This window comes from Chiloscyllium plagiosum, chromosome 30 (genome assembly GCF_004010195.1).
Source record: "Chiloscyllium plagiosum isolate BGI_BamShark_2017 chromosome 30, ASM401019v2, whole genome shotgun sequence".
Taxonomy (NCBI): domain Eukaryota; kingdom Metazoa; phylum Chordata; class Chondrichthyes; order Orectolobiformes; family Hemiscylliidae; genus Chiloscyllium; species Chiloscyllium plagiosum.
The window spans coordinates 44,535,734-44,551,890 of NC_057739.1; the positions used below are offsets into that span (position 1 = coordinate 44,535,734).

Genomic DNA, 16,157 nt, shown 5'->3' on the forward strand with positions numbered 1-16,157 from the left:
GGCACTGAGGGAGACGGGCAGAGGATGGGAGATGAGTTGGTACTGAGGGAGATGGGCAGAGGATGGGAGATGAGTGGCACTGAGGGAGACGGGCAGAGGATGGGAGATGAGTTGGTACTGAGGGAGATGGGAGAGGATGGGAGATGAGTGGGCACTGAGGGAGACGGGCAGAGGATGGGAGATGAGTTGGTACTGAGGGAGATGGGCAGAGGATGGGAGATGAGTGGCACTGAGGGAGACGGGCAAAGGATGGGAGATGAGTGGGCACTGAGGGAGACGGGCAAAGGATGGGAGATGAGTGGCACTGAGGGAGACGGGCAGAGGATGGGAGGTGAGTGGGCACTGAGGGAGACGGGCAGAGGATGGGAGATGAGTGGGCACTGAGGGAGACGGGCAGAGGATGGGAGATGAGTGGCACTGAGGGAGACGGGCAGAGGATGGGAGATGAGTGGCACTGGGAGAGACAACCTGGCAGGCGGAAAGTAGGAGATAGAGAGTAGAGTTCTGATGTCGGGGTCAGAAGGTGAATTTGGGAGTTAGTCGGACATGGAAAACTTTGCCAGCAATCTTGTGTGATTTGGAAGATTCCTCCACTGTGAGTTAAGCAGCTGTTTCAGATGTTGAACTTTATCCTTTTGTGCTCGTTTTTCATGAGCTAGATGCAAAGTACTGTCTGTCCATTGAGAATATGTTTTTAATCAGCTGAGTGGTTTTGGTCTTAAACTCCATGTGAATCACAGTGCAGACAGTACTAAATAGAGCTTTCTTATAGAATGTAGTCTTTTGTTGCAGGATTGCAGAGTTCAGAGTTGCTCTGACTGAACCAAAGATCAGCCTCCCCAAACTACAGGAACTTTGCTTCAATGGTAAGGAGAACCTTCCCTTGTTCTGATATCAGATTTTGTAAAGTGGGTAGCAAGTTCCACAAACACATGTGTATCATGTTCCTGCTGCAGACATGGGACCAACAGTTACGAATTGGTATGCATTTTGAAATTGAACTCCTTTCAATTCCTGACATTTCTGATGCTGTAAGGGGTTGAGTCATGTTGAATCGTGAAAAATCTCAATGACTGTTAGAGTGTAGCAGGAGGCCGTTCAGCACATCACTGACTGCACCAGCTCCCTGCTTGAGCATTTCATTTGGTTCCTTTCTCCTGCCTTCTTGCTGTAACTCTTGCATTTCTTATATTTTAAATAAAACACCTTACTCCCTTTTGAAAACTTCTACCACATTCTGCAGTGCATTCTAGACTTACTGTGTGAGGATGCAAACATAAAGCTCCCCAACTCCCTCGCTACTGGTCATCCATTTACAATATGTGTACATTTTTTTCTGTCTTGGAGGGAAATTAATCTCTGGCATACTTCCTGAAAAGATGGCTAAAGCAGAGTCCTTGAATTAAGGCAGAGGTAGTTAGATTCTTATTAAGTGAAGGGTGGGAAAGTTATTAGAGGTCACATGAACATGAATTTGATGTTGCGATCAGCTTAGTATGACCTTATAAAATGCCTGAGCAGGCTTGGGAGGCTGAATGACGTACTCCTCCTTATCTATGTGTTCATATGACCTTGTCTGATCTTCCTGTAATTAGATAGCAATAAAAATAACTTTTATTGGAAACTACTGTCTCTAACAGTCGATCAAGTGCACAATGGATTAGACATCACCTGAAAGAAATTGGGATCTTAACAGGAATGTTTTATCTCTTGTGTAATTTTTAATGTGTTTTGTTTTATGTTTCGCATTGCAATTTGATCCCCACTCAAGATTAAAGGTGTTATGTGTCTGCCTGAGAATTGTCATATTGGAAGGTCTGTAATTTCTGGAATGTAGAGGACATGGGAGGGTGTATGATCTGTAACAAACCCATTGTGTATACAGACAATTCATCAGGCTGAATATCAAGGCAAATGCCATGGTGTGATCATGGAATAAAAGTAGCAATTATTTTTGTGGTTCATAAATATACGCCTTGCAAGTCTGATACTCGGAGTGCTGAAGAAGAGTCATGTCAGACTCAAAATATTAACTCTGTTTTTGTCTCTATCTCTGTCTCTCTCCTTTCATTTTCTGTCGCTCTCTCCTTTCTTCTTTCTCTGTCTCTGTCTCTGTCTCTCTCTCACTTCACAGTATTTTGCTTTTATCTGATATTCTCATTTCTACCCACAGGGATCCCATTTGAAGGGGGACTGCGTTCACTTTGTTGGAAGGTGGGTTTTCATATGAGTTGCCAACTCTGGGCATTGCCCTGGAAGCTTCATCATATGATCCGACATTGAATAGATCAAATTCTTTTGATTTCTTGATATTTTTGTAACTGTATAGGCTGGAGGCTTCAAATTAAATAAATAAATAAAACATTTAGTGATTTCTCTGCCAAATATTATTCACAACAGTTTCTGAGAGATTAATCCTTCACTGGAGGCTCCAGGACAATCCCGGAGGGTTGACAGCTTGAGACTAAATTGAGTTCCCTGCTGTAATACCATTACTGAGTTCTGAGTGTGGAAAAGCTGTATCAGCAAGAACGGAACTGTGTATAACCCGTTTCTCAGGAATTTGACATGTTTTGGCAGCGTTCTGAGCTGTAGAGAGTCTTGCCAGTTTACCTGGGTCAGACACCTGTGATGTGAAACCAGGTGACTATCTTGAAGTAATGTTTTATACAACCCCTTTCTAAAATACATGGTACATTTTAAATTGTTTTCTTTTTATTCATTCATGAGATGAGACCACCGCCAGCAAGGCCAACATTTATCGTCCGTTCCCCCAGAGGGCAATTATATGGGGAATAGGGACCTAGGCATTTAAAGAAACACATTTCGTGGCTGTAGAAGTTAAGAAGATTGTTTTTTAAAAAAAAAAGGCAGGTATGATCCTTTTCACTTGAGAGTCGAGACAAAGTGTACCAAAACAAAGAAATGATTTTCAATCGTTTGTAGGTCACTGGCTAGGTCTTGGCTCTGTGTGGTTGAGGGGACCTGAAGCAGAGTCATGAGTTGTGAGGGAGACATGGCAGCTGTGGAGCTCTGACCTGCTCTGTCTGTGTTCCCAGGCTAACAAACGAGCCTTCCCTCTCCCAGTTCCTCTTCTGCTTCTCCCCCGGCCCCACCAACCCATTCCAGAGGAAACTAAATGCATCCTCTGCTCATTTGGAGCTATTGCAAAGCTGGGCTGGAGGGTGAGCTGTGAACCGAATGCAGAGATGCTTTGGTGTGCTTCGTGGAATCATTGAATCCCTACAGTGTGGAAACAGGCCTTTCAGCCCAACAATCCACACTGACCAACCGAAGAGTAACCCACTCAGACCCATTCTCCTAACCTATTACTCTACATTTACCCCTGAAGAATGCACTTCACCTACATATCCCTGAACACAATGGGCAATTTAGCTTGGCCAACCCACCTAAACTACACATCTTTGGACTTTGGAAGGAAACAGGAACACCCGGTCAAAACCTATGCAGACACGAGGAGAATGTACAAACTCCACACAGCCCGAGACTGGAATTGAACCCAGGTCCCTGGCACTGTGAGGCAGCAGTGCTAACCACTGAGCCACTCTGCCACTCCAGATTTAGACAAGATGAGTGTGTGGGCAGATGCATGGGAGATGCAGTTTAATGTGGATAAATGAGTAGTGTAAACAAAAGGAAGATTATCATCTTGCTATCAATAGAGAGAGAGAGAAATGCCCAATGAGACCTGGGTTCCTTGTGCACCAGTCACTGAAGTTAAGCATGCAGGCAGTGAAGAAGGCAAATGGTATATTGGCCTTCATAGCAAAAGGATTTGAGTGCAGGAGCAGGGACATCTTGCTGCAATTTTCAGGGCCTTGGTGAGGCCGCACCTGGGATTATTGTGGTTGTTTACCTGAGGAAGGATGTTCTTCTATAGATCGAGTACATTGAAGGTTTACCAGCCTGATTCCTGGGATGGATGTGCTGACATGAGGAGAAGTTGAATTGGGTAAGATTATAGAGCATAGAAGCAGACATTTTGGTCCAACTAATCCAAGCCAACTATAAACCCAAACTAAACTGGCTAAGGGTTCAGAAGAAATGAGGGCTACAGAAGTTAGATCATACCATAGAAGTGCATCAGGGTAACAGACCAGAATGCAAGATACAATGCAACAGCTGCCAAGAAGGTGCAGAGAGAAATCAACATTAAAGAGGTTGGTTCAAAAGTCTGATAATAGCTGAGAAGAAACTGTTCTTGAATCTTGGAAAAAGGTGAATTGCAAAGGTCTTTTCCCAAAGGTGGGGATTTTAAAACTAGAGGGCATATCTTTAAGGTGAGAGGAGAAAGATTTAGAAAGGACATGAAGAGCAACTTTTTTTTAAAAAGAGTGGTTTGTGTGTGGGATGAACTGCAGAGGCAATGGTGGATGCAGGTAAAATTACAACATTTGGATGTTTGACAAGGTTCCCCACGGGAGACTGGTTAGCAAGGTTAGATCTCATGGAATACAGGGAGAACAAGGTAGAAGACAGAGGGTGGTGGTGGAGGGTTGTTTTCAGACTGGAGGCCTGTGACCAGTGAAGGATTGGCACTGGGTCCACTACTTTTCATCGTTTATATAAATGATTTTGTTGTGAACATAGGAGATATAGTTAGTAAGTTTGCAGTTGACACCAAAATTGGAGGTGTAGTGGACAGCGAAGAAAGTTACCTCTAATTACAATGAGATCTTGATCAGATGGGCCAATGGGCTGAGGAGTGGCAGATGGAGTTTAATTTGGATAAGTATGAGGTGTTGTGTTTTGGAAAAGCAAATATTAGCAAGACTTCTACACTTAATGGTAAGGTCCTATGGAGTGTTGCTGAACAAAGAGACCTTGGAGTGCAGGTACATAACTCCTTGAAAGTAGAGTTGCAGGTGGATAGGATAGTAAAGAAGGCATTTGGTATGCTTTCCTTTATTGGTCAGAGTATTGAGTTTTGGTATGCTTTCCTTTATTGGTCAGAGTATTGAGTACAGGAGTTGGGAGATCATATTGCGGTTGAACAGGACATTGGTTAGGCCACTGTTGGAATATTGCATGCAATTCTGGTCTCCTTCCTATTGGAAGATGTTGTGAAACTTGAAAGGGTTCAGAAAAGATTTACAAGAACGTTGCCAGTGTTGGAGGATTTGAGCTATAGGGAGAGGCTGAACAGGCTGGAGTTTTCCCTGGAGTGTCGGAGGCTGAGGTGTGACCTTATAGAGGTTTACAAAATCATGAGGGGCATGGATAGGGTAAATAGACATGGTGTTTTTTGCCTGGCGTGGAGGAATCCAGAACTAGAGGGCATAGATTTAAGGTGAGAGGGGAAAGATATAAAAGAGACCTAAGGGGCAACGTTTTCACACAGAGGGTGGTGCATATATGGAATGAGCTGCCAGAGGAAGTGGTGGAGGCTAGTAAAATTGTAACATTTAAAAGGCATCTGGATGAGTATATGAATAGTTTGGGTTTGGAGGGATATGGACTAAGCTCAGGCGAGGGGGACCAGTTTAGTTTGGGATTACAGTTGGTGTGGATTGGTTGGACGGAAAAGCCTGCTTCCATGCTGTATGACTCTATAAACCTATAAACTTCTAACATGACTGGACAGGGTAGATGAATCTTCCTGATGGTGGTGGAGTCCACACCTGGATCACAGTGTAAATAATGGGGTAAGTCATTTAGGACAGATGAGAAATTTCTTCACCCAGAGGGTGGTGAGCCTGTGGACCACAGAAAGCAATTGAGGCCAAGATGTCTGACCTCGAGGAGGAGTTGGATATAGCATTTGAGACTAAAGAGATCAAAGGATATAATTGGAGAGCAACAGCAGATAATCAATGATAAAAGTTACAAGGATACCAGAGTTTCGGGTCTACAGCTGTAATGTAAAACTGAACAGCATGGTGATTACTCTACTAAAGAGAAAGCTGAGGGGCAGTGTGGGAGAGACTTTTAATTATGAAGGGAGTTGATAGGATTAAAAGATATTTCCACTTTTGGGAAAAATTAAAACATGGATCATTGATATGAGATGGTTGGGAATCAATCCAGTAGGAAGTATCTTTACCTAGGCAGTAGTGAGAATGTGGAGGAGAAAGTGAGGTCTGCAGATGCTGGAGATCAAAGTTGAAACTTTATTGCTGGAACAGCACAGCAGGTCAGGCAGCATCCAGGGAACAGGAGGTTCGACGTTTCGGGCACAGGCCCTTCTGGAATGTGGACCTTGCTACCAAAGGAAGTAGTTAAGTGAACGCTGTAAACGTATTGAAGGGTGTGCAGCATAAATGTGGATGAAAGGATGAGATGAAGAAGATTGGGATGTGGCTGGTGTGGGATGTAAACACTCCATGGGATGGTTAGGCCTGATGATTTGTTGACAGTGCATTAGGCAGTAATGAGTCATTGCTTTGCTCTGTTTCAACTTTTTTAAAATCCACGGTTTCTTGTCTTCTCCCAGATCCTTCTCAATTACCTTCCTGTTGAACAGGCCCAGTGGAGCTCTTTCCTGAAGAAGCAGAGGTAAGGAACCAAATCTGTCAGTGTCTGTGAGTGACTTCATTGTTTGGGCCAACCGTATGATTTGGTGATGGGGACACGGGGAGATTAACAGCCTAAAGGCTGAACTTTTCAGAGGTTTCGTTCTGTCGTGTAAGGGCGACGAAGAGTGCAAGAAACTTAAACCCTCTTCCAAAAGCCACATGCAACTCTGCACCCACTTTCATCATCTCCACCCCAACTGTTATTAGACTTTCCGCAACACATGACCCAAATGGGTTGGTGTCCACACTAGGATTTTTTTTAAACATCTTGTTATGACACACCTCTGGAATTGGTGAGAAATGAACCCAGCCTTCTGGTTCAGTGGTAGGGCTGCTACCACTGCACCACAAGACCCCCAAATATTATTAGAGATTTTCACTTTATTCCCAATGTATATCAGTGTCAGTGTACTAGTCTCCATAGTTCCCTATAAGTCCAACACTGTCTCACAGTGAAGCAGATTACTTTTTGAGGAGTCTGCTTGCATGTACTATAAGAATATAAAATATTGGTTCCTAATTATTCATCATCTAGTAAAAAGGTCGTTTGAGCTTTTGTCTGCCAATTCCTAGATATTTGCAATGAGCCTTTGACTAATTGAGCAAGATTTATTAAATAGACTGATTGGGTTGTGAGACCTCCTTCCATGTTGTAGGTATGGCGGGTAGAACACAGTATTAAAGTGCAAATTCTGACCTATATTACAATTTTCTCTATGTACCTTCTCCACAGAATGAAGCAGGATGGGAGGCAGAGTGGCCATTGGGTTTTTTTTTGTTGGTGTCAGGACTCTCTAGGAAGTGTGTTCTGTCAGAGCTCCTAGACTTTGGACCTGCCTGGGCTTGACATTCCTGGGCTTAATTTGACCCCAAGTGGTTTATTTCCTTGCAGGGAGATATACGCACAATTCTTGAAGGAGATGATTATTCAGCCTGGAATTGCCAAAGCAAATCTGGGCTTTATCCGAGAGGATGTCACGCTAGAAGATCATGTGAGTTTCCTTCCTCCTTTCTGTCTCTCAATTTCAGTAGCGACAAGCTTTAGACATATTGGCTGAAAGTGCTGAACCTGTTGTGTTAGTTTCAGTTGGATTGCCAGGATTACTTAAAATTCCGGCCGAACATCCATCCCACATTTCGTAAATTTATCTTCCCCATTCCTTCCTTTCCACATTCAGGCCCAGTAACAGGGTGGATAGCGACATGTACTTATTGCTCAAAGTGTGATCCCACCAGCAGTGGTGATTTAATACACTGGATGACATTCCTGAATAAATCCATCTTTTTAAAGTGCCTTTCACAGTGGTTAAAACAAAAGCAAGATCCTGGAAATCTGACACAAAACCAGCCAGCTCTGGGATGGACTCAGCAGCATCTGTAGAAGAAGCCAGTATTTTAAGGTTCCAGGGCTTAGACCTTTTAACGACAAAGGCCTTGCCAATCATCAAGCACCTTCTTTTTTAATCCCATTCTCCAGCACGTGGCCTGTAGCCTTGTATGCTCGTTTAAATATTGTGATGATTCCTGCTCTAAAATCCTTTCAGACAGAGTTTCAGATACCCACATCCATCTGGTTGAACGCATTCTTTCTTAATCTCCTCTAAAACTCCCTTTACCTAAAACTATGCATTTTGCTTATTGATCTCTCTCCTAAGATGAAAGGTTTGTGTCAACTATCCAACCTGTGCCCTTCAAACTTTGAACACCACAGTCAGCACCACCTTCACCCTGCCCTTCTGCTGTAAGGATAAGAGCCCCAGCCAACCTGGCTATACTGAATTACCCCAGTCTGGGCAACATCCTGGTAAATGAGGAGGCACTGGCCTAGTAGTATTGTTGCTGGACTATTAATCCAGAGATCCAGATAATGTTCTGGGTACCCTGGTGTAAGCTGTCCTTACAAGTCTGACCTACATGTGACTCTGGACCCACAGAATTGGGATGACTTTTGGGCAATTAGGGATGGGCAATAAATGCGGCCTAGTCAGTGACGTCTTCATCCCATGAATGATTAATTTTTAAAAATCCTCTGCAGCCTCTCAAGTGCAAAATCTCCTCTGTACTCTATCTAGCATGATCTTTGCTTGGAGCTCAATAAATATCTGGAATTAAGAGTTTAATGATACCATGAAACCCTTGTGAATTGTTGTTTTAAAAAAAACCATCTAGTTCACTAATGTCTCTTAGGAAAGGAAGCTGTTGTCCTTATCTGGTCTGACTCCAGACCCACAGCAACGTGGCTGACTCTCAACTGCCCTCTGGGCAATTAGGGATAGGCAATAAATGCTGGGCCTAGCCAGTGATTCCACGTTCTGCAAGTGAATTTTAAAAAGAAAAACTGAAAAATATCAGATATTTAGTATACACAACCAGGGGAAAATGAGTCTTCAGGATACAAGGGAGGGAAAAGACCTGTGATGGGTGGAGGGCAGGTGATCGAAAGTAAGAAGGGAAGCAGAAAGTAATAAATGTGAATAATATGTCACTAAAACTTTATTGTGCAATCATCCTAACTCCAGTCCTAAATCCTGTTCACTCTCTGACCACCACTGACGTTCAGTCTAATGATAATTCAATAACTGAGGTTGTATTTTTGTTTTTAAAGGTTTACATGGCCTTGGTGCACGTCCAGCAGCATCTGAGTTCTCTGCACTGAAATATCAGCGTCTTCTGGCTGTTTGTGTATTTATGCATTTGTTTTTTATTCTTTTGAGACATGTCACTGGCAAAGTCGGTGATCTGTTGCTCTTCAGTAATTAGCCTTTAACTGAGGGGATTGCTTGGCCATTTCAGAGGATGTGTGTATCAGTCCCTTTGCTGCAGGTCTGGAGGGGCGGGTAAGGTTGATTCCCTAAAGGACATTAGTGAACCAAGTGAGCTTTTGGTAATGGAGACAATCAAACAGAGACTGGCTTTTAATTCCAGATTTATTGGTTAATCATATTTAAATATCACCAGTTGCTGTGGTGGATTTGAGCCCAAGTCCCCATAGCATTAGCCTTTCCCACTTCTCCTTAAAAGTCAGAAGTCACACGCCACCACGTTATAGTCCCAACAGGTTTATTTGAGTAGCGCTCCAAAAGCTTGTGATTTCAGAGAAACCAGTTGGACTATGATGGTGGTGTGACTTCGGACTTTGTCCATCCCAGTCTAACACCACCACATCATACTTCTCCTTAAAACCTAGCTTTCTGACCAAATTCTCTTCAGTCACCGTTCTAATACAATACTTCCTTATGTGTCTGTCATGGTTTGCTTGAAGTTGCTCTGTCAAAGCACTCTAAACACTATAAAATGCCCCAAGGTGCCTGGCAAATGCAGGTTGTTATTATTTTGGGTGGATTATTAATCATAGGGACAGGAGGAGGCCATTTAACCCTTCAAGTCTTGACTGTAATCAGTGACATCATAGCTGATCTGTGTCTTAACGTCATGTACCCATATTCCTTAATATTTTTTGTTAATAAAAATATATCAATCTTTGTTTTAAAATTAGTAATTGATCTAGCTCGATTGAGTAGTGGAAATTGCTTCTATGAGAATGGTGATTAATTTCTGGCAAAGGTTCCCTTGTACCCTTTCCACTGTGTATTTCCTTTGCAATGTAAACTCTGCTTTTCCCCGAATAGCCATTGAATCCAAACCCTGACAGTCGATGGAACACGTACTTCAAGGACAACGAGGTTCTCCTGCAGGTGGATAAAGACGTCCGGTAAGCAGAATGACGTGACAAAAGCAAATAATTACGTAACATCTTTCATGTGCATGGGACATCCTCCAAAGCATCTTCGCAGCTGTTAAGTCACTTTAGCGTTTGTGTGTTTGTTGGTATAACTTTGTAGTCCGTTTGTGTAGAGCAAGGTCACTCATTTAACAATTGTTGTGGAATGTGGGATGAGGATGGAGCCTGTTCCACAATAGTTTATATCCTGGCTTCTCTGTGCCTCCACTGTGTCTGAACCGCTGCTGCCTAATCCTTCTGACCTTTACCAGTGAAACAAAGTATGATGATTCCAGCTGATGTTACTACTGGACAAATTGGTTTCCAGAATAAAGTTTGGCTTGATATATCATATTTTGGATTTTTAAAAAGTTAACATTGGCTTTTTCCTGAAACATAAGCAGATGAGGCTGCAGATTTTTAACAATAAAATAGAAGTTGATTACACAAAAGAAGAAATAAAATAAACCGGACAAAGGTATCTAAATACAGTATCATTTGAAAGATTTCAAAATACAGGCAAAACAATATCTCCTCTGCTCCGAGCACCTTACATTTGATCAAAATGAGAAATTTGTGTTTCCTGTCTTCCAGTATATAACCTGATGGAATGGTTTCCTGTGAGCTGAAAAACCTATTCTTTGAATTTTATTTGAAATTTGAACAAAGAAGTTAGCCCTTAGACTTTCTCAGCTTGAATAACCAATGCAAGTTTCAAACGAACACTCCTGATCTGAAGATTTTCCAAACTGCTCTTTTTCATGGAGGTAACTTACCTTCGTAACTGCTCTGAACAATCCCTTTTCTCTTTCTAGTAGAGATTATACTTGCATCTGACCTCAGTCAGGTCCCTTTTGAACTGAACCCAAAGGTTTTTGAACTAAATTTATTTTTTTTTTAAAACTTGCTAATCCTAGATTTTGCTAAAGTTAATGGTCTAAAGCTTATTCTCTTGTGTTGTAAAACACGGTGGTATCAGCAAACATTCATTAACGCTCCAGAGTTTAGCTCTCAAGTGTTATCTAATACATACTAGTTTAAAACGTCATGGTTTGAAATGACTGACCTAATTAATATTTAAATCTCTTCACAAATGTAAACCAGCACCCATATGCCACTGGTTTGAAATCCAAAATTTTAAAGATTTTATTTTTATCTGTACATGTATAGATCTCTCACCATTAATCACAATATTAACTTCCATCTTGATGGCTGCAATTGTCTCCCAGTATTCACAACTTTTTGCAGAAGAGAATTTCGCATTTTTTTAAATGTGAGAAAGTTTGCTTTCCAATTTTCCTTCTAAATGATTAAGCTCTAATTTAAAACTCCCTTCATTCTTGATTTCTCACCACACACCCCCAATATGTACCTGCATGCACCCACCCCACCCGAACCAGAGCAAATCACTTCTCTATATTGACCCTGTTGGATCCTTCAAACATTATAACTATCTTTTTCTGTTATTGGGATGTGGGCATTGACTTCTCCAACATTTGAGATAAGGGCCTGGGAAAGAGTGAAGCATTTGCTTGTAAGATTTGTCCTTGTTTTAGTTATTCATTATCTGGATGTGGGTGGCATTATCAATGCTGATATTTCCTGGTTTACCCAGGAAAGTGATGGAAATGCACCTTGAGCCATTGCAGGCTGTGGTAACTTGCCAAAGGAGGGGTTGTGATATCTTGAGTTACAGAATTGTACAATGCAGAAGGAGGTGATTGGACTCCATACTTAGGCTAACCAGTTCAGTTCCTCTGTACTTGCTACAGAGTCGATGATTTTTTCCTGTCATGTCCTGCATGTACATTTCTTATGTATTCATAATTCATTATTGCTCCTTACTTCATGGGATCTGGGCATCACCTGACTAGACCAACATTTATTGCCCATCCCTAATCTCCTAGACGGAAGCTGTACTGGGTCTGGAGTTGCATGTAGGTCAGACTGGGTAAGGATGGCAGATTTACATCCCTGAATTTGTTAACCAGGCTGGGTTTTTGACTGTGGTTACATGGTCACTGTTAGGCTGGGTTTTTATTGAATTCAGATTTCACAATTTACCCGTGACGGGATCCAAACCTGTGTCCCCAGAACTTTAGCCTGAGTTCTCCAATTATTAGTCCAGTGACGTTGCCATTACGCCACTGCTCCCCATTCACACTGCCAATACTAGACCCGGAGCCATCAGTACCTCACCCAAGTGTTACCTCGCCAGTTTTGGATGGTTGGAAGCATATGCTCCCCGACGCATGGGAACAGAGTCTGTAAAATTCAATCTGTTTGTCATTTGATATTAAGGAAATTACATTGAAGAGCTGCAAGTCTTGAAATAGCTGGATTTTATTGAAATGCCAGTGACAACTCCAAATAACCTCCTTATTCTGATAAACCTTGAGTTTTGCTTGGAGGAAAGGGAGGATAGTGAAAATAAATAGGGGGTAAAATTGAAAATTTCTATCTCTCATAACTGCCCTCTTGTCTATTGTCGACAGGCAGGGGGCTGAAAGAACACCGTTAAGCCAGACAGCATCAGGAGGTGGACAAGTCGACGTTTTGGGTGTAACCCTTCTTCAGGACTCCACCCCCAGTCCTGAAGAAGGGTTGCACCCGAAAAGTCGACTTCACCCTGATGCTGCCTGGCTTGCTGTGTTCTTCCAGCCTCCTGCCTGTCTACTTTGATTCCAGCATCTGCAGTGTTTTTGTTTCCTGTCTGTTGTCCCTGCATTGTGCTCCAATTTGTACATGGTTAGCTGTACCCTTACCTGCAACCCTAACTTGTTTTCTCTCTCCTAGACGCCTATACCCAGACATGGCATTTTTTCAGCGTCCCACTGATTACCCGTGCCTTTTGATCATGGACCCTCAGAATGAGTTTGAAACACTTCGCAGGCGGGTAGAGCAGACCACCCTGAAGTCTCAGACTGTTGCGCACAATCGGAGCGGCGTTACAAACGTAAGGTCCTCATTGTAGGGCAATCCTACTTTTAATAACCAAATAGCAACAATTTGCCTGTCTCCCTCCTCCCCTATTTGCATGTCTATGCTACTGACCTCAGAGGCTCCATGTGAAAGGAAGTTCACTTTCTCACTGATTTCTGGGAAAAAACATTTCCCCTCATTCCCTTTTGGATTAATTGGTGTCTATTTTATAATTATGCCCCTTCCAAATTTTGGTTTCCTTTTCAGTGAAAGCACTTTGTCCACATCTAATCTGTCTTAACTTTTAAAGCCTTTGGGTTATCCCGCCACCTTTAATGGAGACAAAACAAGGCTTAACCTGTTTAGTGCCCTTGTTAATTATACCTTCTTAGTATTTATATCAAACTCGTAAATCTTTTTGCCTCTTCATCGGTATTTCTGTAACCATTTTAGTCATATGGAGGTCAGAACTTTTCCAAGTGCTTTCTAGTGTGGTCTAACTAAAGTTTTACAAAGTTTAACATAACTTCTGAGCTTTTGTAATCCCTCTGGAAAACAATCAAAGTGCTAAATTTCTTTTTATTGCCCAATGTATTTGTGTTCCTACCTAGTTTCTTGTGTATCTATATCCCCAGATCCCTCCACTCATTTCATTGGCCTCTGGATTATTAGTCCAATGATATTCCCATATCACCACTTGATATAACTTCATTCACATTAACACAGAAAACAGAATGTAAAACAGAACTATATTCTTACACTGAAAAATGTGTTGCTGGAAAAGCGCAGCAGGTCAGGCAACATCCAAGGAGCAGGAGAATCGACGTTTCGGGCATAAGCCCTTCTTCAGGAAGAAGAGCTTATGCCCGAAACTTCGATTCTCTTGCTCCTTGGATGCTGCCTGACCTGCTGCGCTTTTCCAGCAACACATTTTTCAGCTCTGATCTCCAGCATCTGAGTCCTCACTTTCTCCTATATTCTTACACTGAGCATTAAGTCTGATTTAAAATTGTAATTCCAACTATCTGATGGGAGCTACACTGCTGTTGTCAAATTTTGTTACAGTTACTTTCAGGGGATCTCCCATTCTGCACTCTCCTACCATAGCTTTTATTCCATTTTCCCCCCTGTTGCTGATTCCCTCCCCATCTCCTTTCTTTGAACAGGTTTCCTCCCCTCGCAAGACAACCTCGGCTAATGAGTACGAAGTGCTTCCCAATGGTTGTGAGGCTCACTGGGAGGTGGTTGAAAGAATCCTTTTCATCTACGCCAAGCTGAACCCAGGAATTGCTTATGTTCAGGGCATGAATGAGATTGTGGGGCCGGTTTATTATACCTTTGCAACAGACCCTAACACTGACTGGAAAGGTGAGGTTCTGTTAAATAACAAAAACGTCTAGCCAGCCAGGGGCCTCACAAGCTCAGAATGATGACCAATTCTCCTTCATTTCTCGCCTGCCACCTCTTTTTTGCATTCTCCCCATTCCCACATCAGCCTTTCCTTCAATCCCTTCCCCCCCCTCATATGTTTTTGTAGCTTTCTCCTAGATGCATCTAAACTATTAGTATCTCTCTCTCTCTCTGGTATCACATGGCACCTTTTTGCCACTCTCTGGGTAAAGATTTTTTTTACTTTAGGGATTATTCATGGTACATTACAGCTCCTTGTTCTTAGCTTCCCCATACCTTCCAACAAGACCTGGTTTCGATTCCAACCTTGGGCAACTGTCAGTGTGGAGTTTGCACATTCTCCCCATGTCTGCGTGGGTTTCCTCCAGGTGCTCCGGTTTCCTCCCACAGTCCAAAGATATGCAGGTTAGGTGGATTGGCCATGGGAAATATGGGGTTACAGGGATAGGGCAGGGGCGTGGGTCTGGCTAGGATGCTGTTCAGAAGGTTGCTGTGGACTCGATGGGCTAAATGGTCTGCTTCCACACTGTAGGGGTTCTCAGACTGTGAAGTTTATTGGTGTGTTTTAGGACACTAAGTATTGCAGACTGTTTGAGTCCAAATCCTGTCCTCATTGGCATGCCCACATTGATGTTGTCCTTATCAGGGTATCCCTGGATCACCGCCATCAGCAGCCCCAACTCCTACACCAACTATGGCCGCTAAGGTCAATTCATCTTAGCCCCGAATGAAAGTTACAATCCATTACAGTCTGTGTCTGTATTCCCACTCCAGGAAGGGATTACATAAATAGTTTTCCAATCCTTTGACAAGTTGAACTGCGCTTAATATTATCCAGTAGTTTTTGTTTCATTGAGAAATTTTAAGGGGGAGAAAGTGCTTCGTTTTTAATATTTGTTTCTTTTCATGAACTGTCCAGAACATGCAGAGGCAGACACGTTTTTCTGTTTCACAAACCTGATGTCAGAAATCAGGGACAATTTCATAAAGAGCCTGGATGACTCTCAGTGCGGGATCAGTTATAAAATGGAGAAGGTTTATTCAACGCTGAAGGAGAAAGACATGGATCTTTACCTCAAACTGGTAAGAAATTGTGCAATGAGAGAGGAGTGAAATCTGGGGAGTCCCATTCAATCATCACCCCTTAAGCTCGCTGACTCACACATGCTACTGACTGTCACATCTTTATAATTATATAATTTTTTTAAAAATCTCCATCGTTTTGGTCTTCCCTGTCTCCATAATCTCCTCCAATTCTGGCCCAATATTAACAGTGCTCTCTTTGATGATTATACCTTCAGTTATTTTGCCCAGAACTCTGTAATTCTTTCCCTTAACTCCGTCTGTCCACCTGCTTCCTGAAATGTATATCTTTGGCCAAATTTCATAATGCTTCATGTAGCTCAGTCAAATTTTGTTTGATATTCCTCTGAAGTAGCTTGGAAATGTTTTACTATGCTAATAGGGCTACATAATGCAGGTCATTCTGCAAAGGGACCAAAAAGGGGAGACACCAATTTGTTGAGGGTTACTACAAACTGAATGTGAGCTCAAGCTTAGAAAAGAGA

The 16,157-nt window shown here is 42.4% G+C and overlaps 1 protein-coding gene across 1 annotated transcript in view; it reads left to right on the top strand.

Moving 5' to 3' along the window:
• The first annotated feature begins 362 nt into the window (after positions 1 to 362).
• The window catches only part of tbc1d13 (TBC1 domain family, member 13), a 44,514-nt gene continuing 28,719 nt past the window's right edge, over positions 363 to 16,157 (top strand). The window contains exons 1-10 of the mRNA XM_043719715.1: positions 363 to 482; positions 564 to 595; positions 793 to 866; positions 2,174 to 2,214; positions 6,455 to 6,516; positions 7,429 to 7,528; positions 10,166 to 10,248; positions 13,054 to 13,213; positions 14,346 to 14,547; positions 15,509 to 15,672. Coding sequence (XP_043575650.1) covers positions 363 to 482; positions 564 to 595; positions 793 to 866; positions 2,174 to 2,214; positions 6,455 to 6,516; positions 7,429 to 7,528; positions 10,166 to 10,248; positions 13,054 to 13,213; positions 14,346 to 14,547; positions 15,509 to 15,672 — 1,038 coding nt within the window. The remainder of the gene's footprint in view (positions 483 to 563; positions 596 to 792; positions 867 to 2,173; positions 2,215 to 6,454; positions 6,517 to 7,428; positions 7,529 to 10,165; positions 10,249 to 13,053; positions 13,214 to 14,345; positions 14,548 to 15,508; positions 15,673 to 16,157) is intronic.